The sequence below is a fragment of the Tamandua tetradactyla genome, chromosome 17 (assembly GCF_023851605.1).
Source record: "Tamandua tetradactyla isolate mTamTet1 chromosome 17, mTamTet1.pri, whole genome shotgun sequence".
Taxonomy (NCBI): Eukaryota; Metazoa; Chordata; class Mammalia; order Pilosa; family Myrmecophagidae; genus Tamandua; species Tamandua tetradactyla.
The window spans coordinates 9,426,630-9,440,746 of record NC_135343.1 but is presented as its reverse complement, the minus strand read 5'-3'; the positions used below and the strand labels follow the sequence as shown (position 1 = coordinate 9,440,746).

General features: G+C 34.6%; 1 protein-coding gene across 6 annotated transcripts in view; it reads left to right on the top strand.

The window, feature by feature from the left end:
- Positions 1–13,903, top strand: part of ATL2 (atlastin GTPase 2) — a 55,965-nt gene extending 42,062 nt beyond the window's left edge. For 3 of the 6 annotated variants that reach the window (XM_077134021.1, XM_077134023.1, XM_077134022.1), the window contains 9 exons: positions 1,656–1,706; positions 1,989–2,045; positions 3,410–3,502; positions 6,396–6,534; positions 7,321–7,448; positions 8,449–8,505; positions 9,436–9,507; positions 10,184–10,615; positions 12,667–13,903. In XM_077134021.1, the coding sequence (XP_076990136.1) occupies positions 1,656–1,706; positions 1,989–2,045; positions 3,410–3,502; positions 6,396–6,534; positions 7,321–7,448; positions 8,449–8,505; positions 9,436–9,507; positions 10,184–10,615; positions 12,667–12,786 (1,149 nt within the window). In that variant the 3' untranslated portion in view covers positions 12,787–13,903. The other 3 variants (XM_077134024.1, XM_077134025.1, XM_077134026.1) reach the window with 2 other exon arrangements.
- Positions 13,904–14,117: the final 214 nt, after the last annotated feature.

Below are 14,117 nucleotides of genomic sequence, written 5' to 3'. Positions count from 1 at the left end.
ATCTTGCAAGAGGGCACAACCACTATTCTCTTGAGGCAAGCAGAAGCCACATCTTTGCGTTTGTTATCAAATCATTGCCCCTCAGGTTAGCTGTCTGTAGAGTTGTTGGGCTTTCATTACATTTTAATGAAGGGATTTTCTGTCCTTAAAACTTGTATTTTCTTGTTGATGCACTCTTGTTTACATTGCTTTGATAGTAGAAAGGGCCTGGCTTTGGACAGTTACCTGAAGCCACTCAGCCACTTTCTTATCAGTAAAGTGAGAGCTTGCATATTTCACGAGTGGTGTTGTAGGCAGTCAGAAGTGAGATCTAAATGAGATAATGCACCAGAAAGGGCTGTGCAAGCTACAAATAGCCAGAAAGAGAAAAGATATTTATTATTGTTCTCTTCCTGACCTTTGAGGCTAGTTTTCTCTCTTTACTTAAGATATCTGGCTGATAGATGAATGACAAATTGATCCTCTTGTTATTTATTCTCTCAACAAATATTTACTATGCACTTATTAAGTACAAAGCCATATGCTAAGTATTAATGATCTAAAAATCAACACATCCCCTTATCTCTTTGCTGTTTGTAACCTGGCCCTGACAATGAAAGTATCTGGTCCTCTTTTCTAAAAGCTTAGGTTCATGTAGGTAACAAGAGATTGTCATTCTGTTAGGTTTTAAGTTTAAATCTAGAGTTTTTAATCACTTGGGTCATTAATTACTTTCTGAATACCCTGTATGGAATTAGTCAGTAGCTGAGGATAATTTTTGGTTTACTGGCCTAAATTGGTGTTTATATATTCTTGACCTCCAAGTAGTACAGCTCGATTATCACTGATTTGCTGTTAGAACAAATTGTTCTATCTTTGGAGTAATCCTGTTTGTTTAGACATAAGTTATTTCCTAGCAGAGGTGACATGTGGATGCCCACACTTGTTCTCCTGTGGCAGCCTAGGTCACCTTCTAAAGACCTGACTCAGAAGGACTGGATCTAGTGAATCTTTTCTCCAGTTTCCCTTCCCTGAGGATCCTTAGACCCTCCATTGTCAGCTTTGGTCTATGTGCCTTGGAAAGCCTCCTAAAAAAAGGGCAAGAGTGCCACCTACTGTTACTCTTTCAGCTACCACAGGCAGACCTAAAATTTTCTGGTAAGTTATTTAGGCTAATGAGTTAACTTAAGAATTGATATATCCACTGAATAACAGCTATTATATCCTGATTGTACCAGAGAAGACTTTATCTTTGGATCTTTAAATTTATCTCTGTAGACCTAAATTGCCTCTCTTATTCACTGACTTAAAAGGATGATTATGGAAATAACATTTGCTTTTTTTTTTGAAAGATCATGTCATCACATTAAAGAAACTTTGTAAAGGGGAAAAGGAAATTTACTACATAATAACACTTGTTTATGTTTGCTACCCTCTAGGCCTTGTGTGCACATATTCACAATTTGTACAAAGTTTACCACCACTCCTTCCCCCTCAGTTTTTATACTGAATGTTGTTAGGAAAAAATAAAATCCCTTTTTATGTGCCACTGGTTAAAAAAATGATTTATTTGGGCTGAGGTATAAAATAGCTTTCATTTCCACAAGCAAAATTATATGCAAGCTGGGAATTCAAATAAAATAGTAATAAATACAAAATAAATTTTGTTTTAACAGGTATATAATTTGTCTCAGAATATTCAAGAAGATGATCTTCAACACTTGCAAGTATGTATGTCTCAAAGAATATATGCAGATTATTGAAAACTTGATTTCCACTTTGTTGTGAATTCACACCTAGAAACCTGTAATAAATGCTATATAGTTTAAACTGATCTATGACTTCTTAACTAGAAAAAATTTGAAATATGCACAGTGTGTTAGATAGTCAAATGTTTGGCTTTCAAATGATTTTAATGGCTCTAATATTTGATGGATTGATACAGAACAGTTATACAAATGCCTTCTTGCAGTCTTTTGGGCATTACTTTAAGTAACTTGATTTAACAGTTATTTACAGAGTATGGCAGGCTTGCAATGGAAGAAATCTACCAGAAACCATTTCAGGTAAATGAGTATTTTCTTTTTTTAACCTACCTGTGATAAGTAATTAAGCTACCTTAGCTTGTAACTTTGAACATACGAGGATACAGCGAAAACACATTTCCAGCAACCAGTTTAGTGGAGCTAAAAGTAATCGGTAGTAATGTCATCACTGACGTACTTACCAGTAGTAGGCCAACAATATAGGAAATAGGACATATGAATCTAGATTGATTTTTAATATTTTTTACTTGGCTTTCTTAAGAGGGAATGCTTCCCTTAATTAGGTGTTATTTAATTCCAACAGTTAAAACAGTGGGGAATTGAAGACAGTCATGTCAGATTTCTTTCAGACATGCTAAACCATTAAGAAATATTATTAGTTTCTTTTTTGTGGTTTATTATGATTTGAGGTTAGTCCTGTTACTGTTTATTTGGTTTCATATAGAAAATTCCCAGCACTTATCATCGCTCACTATCTTCTTCCCCATCCCCATGTGGTTTTTCAAAATAAGTCAACATTAGTACTGTTTCGTCAGTTGTAGTACTAGTAGGGAGATGACTCTGCCCTGCTGGCTTCTCAGTGTCCTACCCCTTCTTGTAGGACAGCGCTGCTGGTGATTTTTAGGGTTAAGGGGTTTATACAGTTTCTGTCTCACTCTTGTCTGGCTGTCTGGCTTGAGTGATCAATTTTATGAAATTCCTGCTCAGGTTAGGCCTTCACATTTGTGTTTAGGAATAAATATAGTCTGTTTGACCTAAATCAGTGATTCTCAGCTGGTGATAATTTTGCCATCCCGGGGGACATTTGACATGTCTGGAGACAGTTTTTGATTGTTACAACTTTGGTTGCCTGGAGGCCAGGAACTGCGAGGCCTATACCGAAGCCCAGGATGGTGACACACAGCTAACGGTTATATGGCCCAGAATGTCAGTGACACCAAGGTTGAGGAACCCGAGCCTGTGTATTACAGTGTTCTGTGAAAATGGCCTCATTGACACTAAATTTATAATTAGCCTAGAATTAGCCATCTAGAATGTCTCCTAATAATTTTTTTTGTCTTCTAATAATTATTCAGTTTTAACTATTAATGTTATAGTCTGTATCCCCTGTTGTGCCTTTTGTCATTAAAAAAAAAATCCTCTATTGTTGTGGTGACTCCTTGTGCACAGTGGAATTCTCACATGGGGGCAGTTGTTTGGTATAGGGGCTGTGAATGTTGCTGGTGTGAGTAGGCCCTTGATGTGGATGATTCTGAGCAGTACTAACCATTTGGCCTATTAAAACTTTTGACAAGGATTGTTTCGAGGAGTGATAGTAGCTTTAATCATTAAAATAGTGTTTTATATTAGTGTGTAAGACATGATTTTTACTTTTTTGTGTATAGACATTAATGTTTTTGATTCGAGATTGGAGTTATCCTTATGAACATTCATATGGTTTGGAAGGTGGAAAACAATTCCTTGAAAAGAGATTGCAGGTAAGCCCACACACAGTTCCTTAAGACCAGCATAAGCACTTAGCCAGGTGGAGGGGTGGGCTGCCTGGACGCTGCTTAGACTGTCAGTCTCTAAGTATCATTGAAATAAAATAGGAATCTCAGGTTATTATAAGTGACTCTACACATAATTGGTGAAAAAGTTCAGTCCTGCCAAAAAGGAAAGTGCTCTTGAGTCAAAATTAAGGTTCTTTCCAGTGCCAATGACTTGTCCCCTCAATAAATAAATATGAATAAATATTCAAAGGATAAAAGTTTGAAGGAGACTAATTTTTTGACTTATCAGAGTTGCTTACGTATCTCTTTCTCGCACAACTGAGCTTCTGAACATTTGGAACAGACCGAAGAAAGTACAGGCAGTGAACACAGATGAGGTGAAACCCTCTCAAGGGGGTGCTCACTCTCCTCGAGTGAGAATAGAGAGTAGAAAAGGGGCCTTCGTCATCATCTAGCTCAGCCTTCTTCTTTTATACATAAAGAAATGGGAGCCCAGAAAAGTGACTTGCCTGTCATCACTAAACTATTAATGATTGGGGACCCAATATCCAGTATCTTGCCCCACGCAATATGCCATGTCAAGGGATTCCTAAAAAATAACCTCACCAACGTGAGCCTTCGTTTCTAAAGGTATCTTCCCATGAAAATTCTCAGGAAACCCACAGGCAAGTTATTTAAAGATTACCATCTATTCACATACACAAAGACATTTTTAAAAAATCCCTTTATTCAGAAGTTCTCTCTTTTGATTAATAAGATATTTTGTTTGCCTATGGGATGATTCATGTTCCATGAATTATCAATATTTAAAGACTCGGGATGCAATATAATTTTCTAATACCTAAAAAGATATTAAAACCAGTTCCTTCTTTCTTGGATTATTTGAAAAGCATTTCCAGACGCTATTGTCAGGTAATTTCAGCCATCAGGGTTTTCTCTGGTGAGTTCTGAAAAAGTCAATACAAAATCATATAGCCAAATTTATATTTTGAATTATGTACTTCAAAGACAAAGTTTCTTAACTTCTCAAGGACAAAGTTTCTTAACTTCTTATTGAAGTGATACATGTATACAGGAAAGTGTTTAAATCGTAGGTGTATAGCTTGATGAATTTGTACAAACTGGAAATACCCATGTAACCAGCACCCAGAAGCACCCACTTCCACATACTAACTTCCCACATCTCCTTTCCACTATTTTGATTTATAACAAAATTTATTTGTTTTGGTACTTTATATGAATGGATTCATATTTTGTATCTAACTTCTTTTGAACAGTGTTATGTCTCTGAGATTAATCCATATTGTTGCAGGTAGTTTAGTTCAGTTTCTTCTGATTGCTATACAGTTTTCCATACTAGGAATAGATAAAAGTTTTTTCCATTCTGTTGTGGGAAATTAGGGTAGTTTCCAGGTGTGTAAAAATTCTGGTGCCTCTGTGAACATTTGAATATATGCTTTTTAGAATTTTTTTAAAATTGTACACCAGTGTCCACAGCAGTACCGTTCTCAACTGCCAAAAGCTGGAAGCAACCCAAATATCTATTCAGTAGACAAATGGCCAAACAAAATGCGGCACATACACACAAGTCTACAGGACAGAATTGGCAGCAGTATATCCATCTCTCTCTCTGTCAGCTGATTCACTCATGACATATCCCAGTCTCTGTTGGAACACTGCCTACATTCAAATCCAGTCTAGCTTAAAGTCCCTTAAAGCTCCCTGCCTTGGGGGGAGGAAAAAGGGGAGAGTGCCCAGGTGGAAAAGCAATCCAAATTATCTTTCCAGGACCCTAACCTTCCATAGAGGCTGTAAGTGTCTTATTTATACTTGCTCATTGCTCTTTTTTTTTTTTAACCCATCTTATGATATATATTACTTTATTTTGTATTTAATGCTTAATTGATATTCTAGCACACAGATGAAATTATCACTTTATCTTTTTAATATCCATTTATATATATGAATTCAATTAACATTTATTGTTCTTTAATACATCCTGAATCTTGAACCTTCTCTCTGGGACCATTTCTTTGTACCTGAGGAATAGTTTTCACATTTCTTTTAAAATTAGTTGCTGCTAGCATAGTTTTAAAGTTTTTTCTAGTCTGGAGAAGTGTTTATTTCACCTCTTTTTTTTTTTTTTAACGTTTTCTATTGTGAAATAAAACGTATACAAAAAAGCAATACATTTCAAAGTACATTTTAACAAGTAGTTATAGAACAGGTTTCAAAATTTGGTATGGGTTAGAATAATTTTTGATAACAGTTTTTAGAAGAATATGTGAGTTCATAGGATATATAAGTGATTATTCAAAATGTTTGTAAGTTTAAGAAAATACATAGCATTTATTTTTTTTCCCACACTTTCTCATAACTAGTGTAAATCATAAGTAATCATGTGCAGAGTGCTCTGAAATCCAGACAAATTTCTAAGCTTCTTTGGACTGTACTGGAACTTTTCAGTTTAGCTGTAATTTTTTCTTGAAGAGCTAACCTTTTTATTTGTATGCAAATTAGTATTTAAAAAAATTTCTCTCCACAATTATAAGTACTTTAAATGCAGATTTTTAATGTATTTACTGACCTGTAAATCAAACCACAGCTTATTATTCAGATGATACATATTATTATGTTTAATTATTACTTGTATTACTTGGTATTCTACATACCTTAGTTAGGAAAAACATCTTTTCTGGTTTAAGAAAAAGTAGAGTCTTAATTGTGTTTGGTAATATTTTATATTAAGTAAATCCCTATCTGGAGTAACATCTGAGTTAAGCATGCGCATGAGTGAGAGAGAGAGTGTATGTGGGTGTTTTCTTTATGTTTTTTTTTTTTCTGTTGGTATCTTCACCCTGTCCTCTTCTACCCCCAGGTAAAACAAAATCAACATGAAGAGCTTCAGAATGTAAGGAAGCACATTCACAATTGTTTCTCAAATCTTGGTTGCTTCCTTTTGCCACATCCTGGTCTTAAAGTTGCAACTAATCCTAGTTTTGATGGGAGATTGAAAGGTGGGAATTCCCATTCTTGCTAAAATCAGAACTTATTTTTTAGAGGCTGAAACTTTTTTTCCTAATATATGGTTACCTTCATTTTCTATTTTATCCTGGAAGACATTTTAAAGCTTTGTTAGTGATGTCTGTAATGCTCTGTGTTGTATTTCTAGCTCTCCACTGGTTTGTTTGCAGCTGCCGAGCTTATTGGCTAATCTGTTTTATAATGTGCCCTGTTGTTCTGCACTGATAACCTGAAAAATATTTTAAAGGCTTAGAAGGATTTTTTCAATATTATATCTGGTTGTAGTCTACTAAAAAGCTTTACAATTTAGTGTATTGATGCAATAAGATATATGTCTTTCTATTTTAAGGAGGATAGTATAATTTTCTTATATTTTAGGATTATTTTGAATGTGACTGCAAAAGGCTTGAGGATTGGTAAAACTTTTATAGTGTGGCTGGAAAAAATATTTACTTGGAATCTCATGAATTGTTTACCTGCTTTGAAAAGAATATTTTAGTTAATACTTACTGTGGAATTCATTTTGGTAAACCATAGTATATTTGATGAGTAATTGGAGTATGGAGGGGAGATGGCCTAGTAGATTAGGTAGGATATTTTTTTTTTCATAGGGCGTATGACATGTTTGGATAAGCTTTTTTTTTTTTTTTAATGAATGTAAGTAACAGATACTGTTTACTCTTATTTCATGAAATAGGATTTTTTGAACTCTTACCAAGTGTGGGATTATTTATTTATTTACTTGTGACTAATATGCTGACTGATTTCATGTCCACTAGATATTGATGAAGACTTTAAACGAGAGCTTCGAAATTTGGTTCCATTGCTGCTTGCTCCTGAAAATTTGGTAGAAAAAGAAATAAGTGGATCTAAAGTTACTTGTAGAGATCTTGTAGAATATTTTAAGGTAGGCAAACTCTTAAATGGCTTTGTCTAAGTTAGAATTGTAGCTCACTTATGATTGTTGCATCTGAACCTGTAAGAAATGTCTTATCTTTATTTTAAAGTAAAAGTAGTAAAATTCATAATCTTTCTGCTTTGAATTATATGTCAGTATCAGTATTTAAGGATCTTTAAAAGATTGTAGCACACTATTGTACCTTCTAGACAGCGATTTTGTTTGCATGTTGCTACTTTTTCTCCAGTTCTGATTCAGAGAAAAAGAGCCATTCATCATATTGTAATATCACTTTAGCATTTGTGAGTGATATAGCAATTGGGAGCACAATTTTGCTTCCCAAGTACTCACAGAAGCTTCCCTCAGAGTTCTGAGGACTTGATAAGAGCAGCTGAAAATATTGTTAGTGGTTTTAGAGTTGTAATAAGTTGAACATAGAATTACTATGTGACTCAGAAATTCCACTTCTGATATATACCTAAAAGATTTGAAAACAGACTCAAACAAATTTGTATGTCAGTGTTCATAGTGGCATTATTCATAGTTGCCAAAAGATGGAAGCAATCCAAGTGTTCATCTACAGATGAATGGATAAACAAAATGTGGTATATCCATGGTGGAGTATTATTTAGACATAAAAAGAAATGACCAAAAAACAGGGTGCTGCAATGGTGGCTCAGTGGCAGAATTCTAGCCTGCCATGCCAGAGACCTGGGTTTGATTCCCAGAGCCTGACCCTGCCGAAAAAAGAGGAATGACCTTCTGATATGTGAGACAACATAGATGAACCTTGAAGAAATCATGCCATGTCGAGTGAAATAAGCCAGATATTAAAGGATAGATATGGTGTGATCTCATTGATTTGAAACAATTAGAATAAGTAAACTTTTAGGGTCAGAATCTAGAATTTCATTTTAATGGTGTGAATTCTATATTTTATAATTTTCTTTGCTCATATAGAGCCCAGTTGCATAACCCCCCCTATAATAATGAAACTTGTCTTTTGCAGGCTTACATTAAAATTTATCAAGGAGAGGAACTTCCGCACCCAAAGTCCATGCTTCAGGTAGAGAGAGAGAGAGAGAGAGAGAGAATGTCCCTCTCTTTGTGTGTGTTGAATATATTCATATATATTGTTTATGAGGGAAAAATAATCTTTCCTTTTGAGATCAGTGATGGGAAATGGCAGGGTGGTGGTGGGGTGCGGTGTGCAGGGGTGGAATTTTTTTCCCTAGTGTTTCTTTACATGCAAATAAATTTTAGACATAAAGGTAATACATGTTATGGGTTCTAGAGTTTTTATATAATTTTTGTAACTATGTATAAGCCTTTAGAAATAAGAGTGCTTGGTATCTTTTCTTCTGTTGCTCTAAGTATAGGAAACTTTCTGTTGAGTAAGATGGTTTACTGTGGGCATCTCTGAAGTAAAGCTGCTCTGATTCTCTGAGTCTTTGATAATGAATGTTGTTTGGAAGAAGGTTCGTTTTCTCTTGGTATTAATGATTTAGAACTGTTTACTTTCGTTGTTTTTACTGATGTTCTTTTGGAGCAATATATTAATACTTTAAGGAATGTGCTGGTTTGCACAACTTTCCAGTTTTATAGTAAATTAAACAAGTTTTTTTTTTCTTAATAAAATTCAGTCATAAGAAGTTTGGGGGAAATGTTTCTTGTATAATGTTGATTATCAAAATCAAGTGAGTAAATCTTGATTCCTTTTATTTGGAGACATCTTTTGGGCTATATCTGTTTAATTCTTTATCTATTTCCTGAGCAAATGTGGTATTTTCTACAAACCCATTTCAACATGAACCTAAGCAAAACAAAATTAGGTGGGTTATCTTATTGGAAGTATTTTTGTCATTTATACTAAGGTTTCCTTCTGTAGGAAAGGAAAACTGGGAGTTGATAATATTTTTCTCTGGTTCATGTTTAGACTTGAGTTTGTAGACTCACCAGGTATTTTTGACATTGATACATTTTAATTTTTTTTTAGGCAACAGCTGAAGCTAATAATCTTGCTGCAGTAGCAGGAGCAAGAGATATCTATTGTAAAAGTATGGAACAGGTTTGTAAATAAAATTTAAACTGGACACTAGAGTGGGATAGAATTATTTATATTTAAAATAATTGAGCTAATTTGTGCTCCTTACATATTGTCATATACATCATGCCCCAATAACCATTTGTTGTCTTTGCTGGGGATAGAAACTGTTACAAAGATAATTCACGTGGTTTAGAGTGCAGAGTACTAGTGGCAAGTTATTATATAAAACTGTATTTGAATATTTTCTGACGTGGTGCAGAGTGCTGTTATTAGTACCCTCTGATGTAAGTAACATCAGCTTAAAGCCAATAGCCGGTCCTATGCTATGCTTTCTAACTCCTCAAACATTAAAATAAACTTTTTAGTGTATTACCTTTTACCTGCTCTCTTGCCAGCAGTCTTCTTGTGCTATTATAGTATCTTACTTGGTCACGTGAAGTAAGTATAGACTGCAGTGTAAATATTTTATCTTCAGTTTTACTAGTATTTGTCAAATTTAGAAAGTTATTTTTACCTGATTCAGTTAAACATCTAAGAAATAAAGAGGTTATGATAACGTGAGTTTTATAAACTAGTTTAGAACTGAACCATGTAGGTTTGACTCTGAGACTAAAAACTGTAAATAGGGAACTTCTTTGAACTGTTAAATTATTCCTAGGGTGTATAATCTGTCCTAACTCTAATTCTGTCTGTACAGGTATGTGGTGGGGACAAGCCTTACATTGCACCTTCGGATTTGGAGAGAAAACACCTGAATCTCAAGGAAGTGGCAATTAAACAGTTTCGTTCTGTAAAAAAAATGGGTGGAGATGAGTTCTGCCGTCGTTATCAGGACCAGCTTGAGGCTGAAATTGAAGAAACCTATGCAAATTTTATAAAGCACAACGATGGCAAAAATATCTTCTATGCTGCTCGTACTCCTGCCACACTGTTTGCGGTCATGTTCGCTATGTACATAATCTCAGGATTGACGGGCTTCATTGGCCTGAACTCTATAGCCGTCTTGTGTAACCTTATCATGGGGTTAGCACTGACATCTCTTTGTACTTGGGCATATGTTAAATACTCTGGGGAGTTCAGAGAAATTGGAACAATGATTGATCAGATTGCTGAAACACTGTGGGAACAGGTTGGTATCTTTTGGTTTTTCAGTGATAATCTCATTATCCTTGTGGTTTTTTTTTCTTCCTCAGTATTTGCATATTTGCTTTTCCTTTATATGAGGAATATCAGAAAAATGTTTTCTGTTTTGTTTGGATGTATAATCTGAATGTAAAGTATGAATTGAAGAGGTTTTTTCCCTTTGAAGTCAGAACTGTAATATGCTTCAGTTAGCCGATCTGTAATATATTCTGGATGGATTTCTAGTCATGGGCCTGATGGTGGGCGGACGGTGGGCAGGGCCAGAATCTCTAATGAATTTTTTCCTTAGAGAAAAGAAAATAAAATCAGTAAAATATTTATGAAGGTAAGAAAAATAAATTTCGGAAGCATAGTGCTTTGGGAAAGCAAAAGAAGTTTCTGACTAATATTGGCAAGAAGCAACACACACTTATATTCTGGGAAAAATATTGGATGGTAGACAGATCTTTGTTACCTTTCATGGAGATAGTGGTGATGTCCTGTCTGGAAGCATCCTGTAGGGATCTCTTAAAGTAAAGAAACTTTGTTTGACCTCTGTACTGTGGAAATGACCAGTGAAAGAAGCAAAACTCCACAAGGAAAGAATCAACTTCAATCATAATCTTTTACCTCAAATGAGAATTCAAAGTCAGGCTGTGAATTCTTCCCCAGCAAATATCGACCGAGGAAAGCCATGTTATGTATCTGCCAGCCATGTGCTGAAATCACCCATGTGCATACAATTCCATTTAAGGATGTTGTCATTAAAATGGTCATTGTGAAATACTTGAGCATCATATCAAGGGCCAGAATAAAAGTTGCACTTATTACTGATGGACAATATAATAGGCATTTTCAGATGACATTTCTGGCTGATGAAGTTCCACATTTATTTTGCCTTTAAATTTAAAGACTGAGGAAGCAAATCATCTTTTGAAGAAAGTTGATTAGTTGTTCACTATGTGTAATAATGTGACCCACTCTATTAATTTGTATGTTGCATTTACTCTTTAGAGAAATGCTGTATATATTCAGATTTGATTTAGAAGTTCACTTGTGTGGACTTGTGTTTGCTTATTTGTGAAATTTCAATTTTGACCTCTTAAAAAATATCACTTCATGTTTCCTTGGTAACTTCAAATAGAAGATGGATTAAAAAGTATTACAACCTCCTTTTTTTGATATTACATAAAATTTTGGATCATCATTAATTTTCTACAACATGAATTTCAATAATTATATAGTCAGCATGTTGTTTTAAAAAATATTCATCTTCTCTACAGCATTGATCCTAGGGTTTAGAAATGCCATTATTACAAAAGCCAGTTAAAAGAAGAATCTGAAGTGTGCACAATCATTTTAGTATGGTTGAGGTAGGGTGATGACTAGTCAGAGATTTCTGCTGTTTCAACAAACCTCATGTAAATTTCTTTGCATTTCTCTTTTCTTTTGCTTCAGAGGAGTCCCAGGAAGGTGAGAAACCTACCAGCTCTCAAATTCTTGTAGTCTAAAACTCTTTAATTTCAAGGCATTCTTAAGGTATTCTCCTAACAAATCACTCCATGTTTTAGGTGTTTTCCAAACTGTTTGAAGTTACTAGACGTCGAATGGTTCATCGTACTCTTTCATCAGCACAGCGACAGAGACTGTCATCCAACAATAACAAGAAGAAAAATTAGACAGTATTTTTGACTTTTTTCTCTATCTGAAGTGTTCTCACTTATACATGTAGGACAATAAGCAGGACCGTCTGGGCCGGTCTGCATAAATGCTGTATACATACCAGATTTGATGCTGCATATAGGGTATGGAATTGCACATCCATCTCATAGGAATTGTAAATGGTTTGAATAGGAGGAAAGTGCTTTTTGTTGCATTATATGATGTCTTACTGTGTTATTTGTAGCCTCATAACTTTTGTAGAGAAGCATCTTTTTATTTCCCACATTCCTGGTTATTTTCTTCATTGCTTTGAATTGAATTTTTATATCTATTTTTATATGTAACTCTTTTTTTACCTCATATTTTTGTTTGTTTTGCACATTTCTCATACCACAGGTATTGAAGCCCCTGGGTGATAATTTGATGGAGGAAAACATAAGGCAGTCTGTAACAAACTCTATCAAAGCAGGCCTGACTGACCAGGTGTCTCATCATGCCAGATTAAAGACAGACTGACAGTTCATCTCCTCATGGACTCCACTCTCCCTTTTTTCATGCTTGCTGTACAATGAGAACTCAAAAATAAACCAAAGTTTACAATCAACTGTAGAAGTAGTTTAGTATAACTGGCCTCACAGATGGCTGCCACAGAGTGTGAAAATTGTTTGTTGGTTTTAAGCATTCTTTTCATTGGCTCCTAAGACATGGAGATTGGCTGAGGAGCATTAGTTTATCATGCACATTTGTGCCATGTTTAATTCTTTTTTTCTTTTTTCTTAATCTAATGTTAGTGAAATTTGTCTTATGTGAAAGGATATTTCAGGGAAATATTTTAAGAAATCTATTTAGAGTCTCTTTAAGAGTGTCCCATAGAAATTTTAATTTTTAGAGAAGTTATGAATCACTGTACCAAGAATCAGATTAGAATGACAATGAAGCCTTTATTGAGCCACTACATTAAAAGTATATATTGCTTTATTGCCTTCAATACCAGTATTACATAAATGCATGTATCAGAAACTTCACAAATTACATGACAACTCTTGTAGCTAAGAAAATGATTCTGAGGTGTACATTTGTCTTGCCTTTTTAAATTTACAAACCTGCCCTAAAAGGAGATGCATATCTGGGAAACTGAACTGTCTTTTTTTGCAGTTTAGCCTTCATGTACATAAAATATGCCATTAATTTCTTGGGGGATAAATTCCATCCAAAAATGTTGCCTACAGCTATGAGTTAAGAGTGTCTGTACAGTGTGTAGCTTTTATTTTCTAAAATCACAGATAGGGCATGTATATGAATTATAAATATATAAATACGATTTTGTATTAAAAGTTTTGTAGTTTATGGCAAAATCTGGTTCTGTGGTAGGCTAATAAGTACAGTCCCTGTGAAGGAATGTTTGTGGCTCATGTCAGTGTGTGAATGCATAGACAATTTGAAGTTTTTGATAAATTTGTGATATTTATCTTCCTTGAGCACTGCAATCTCACCCCCCCCTTCCTGCTCCCCTCCCCCTGCCAAGGGAGTTCACTGGGAATGTTTGTTGTGAAACTTTGTCCTCTGTTGCATTTTAAAGTTATTTCCTGTAATTTATTTTCAGTACATAATTAAAATTTGTTGTATATATAAAATGAAATGTGTGATTCTTTTTTTAAGGAAAAGTGTGTATTCTACTACATAACCATATTTGTTTATACTAAAAAAAGAGTATAAGCGGGAAAACACCCAAATGAGGTACTGTTCTTGAAAGCTGAGCTTGTGAAAAGATGTTTTTCTGTATCTGTCTTTGTTAGAGAATAACTTGTGATTAGTCTAGGTGTAGCTAGGGATTTATAATTTTTTTT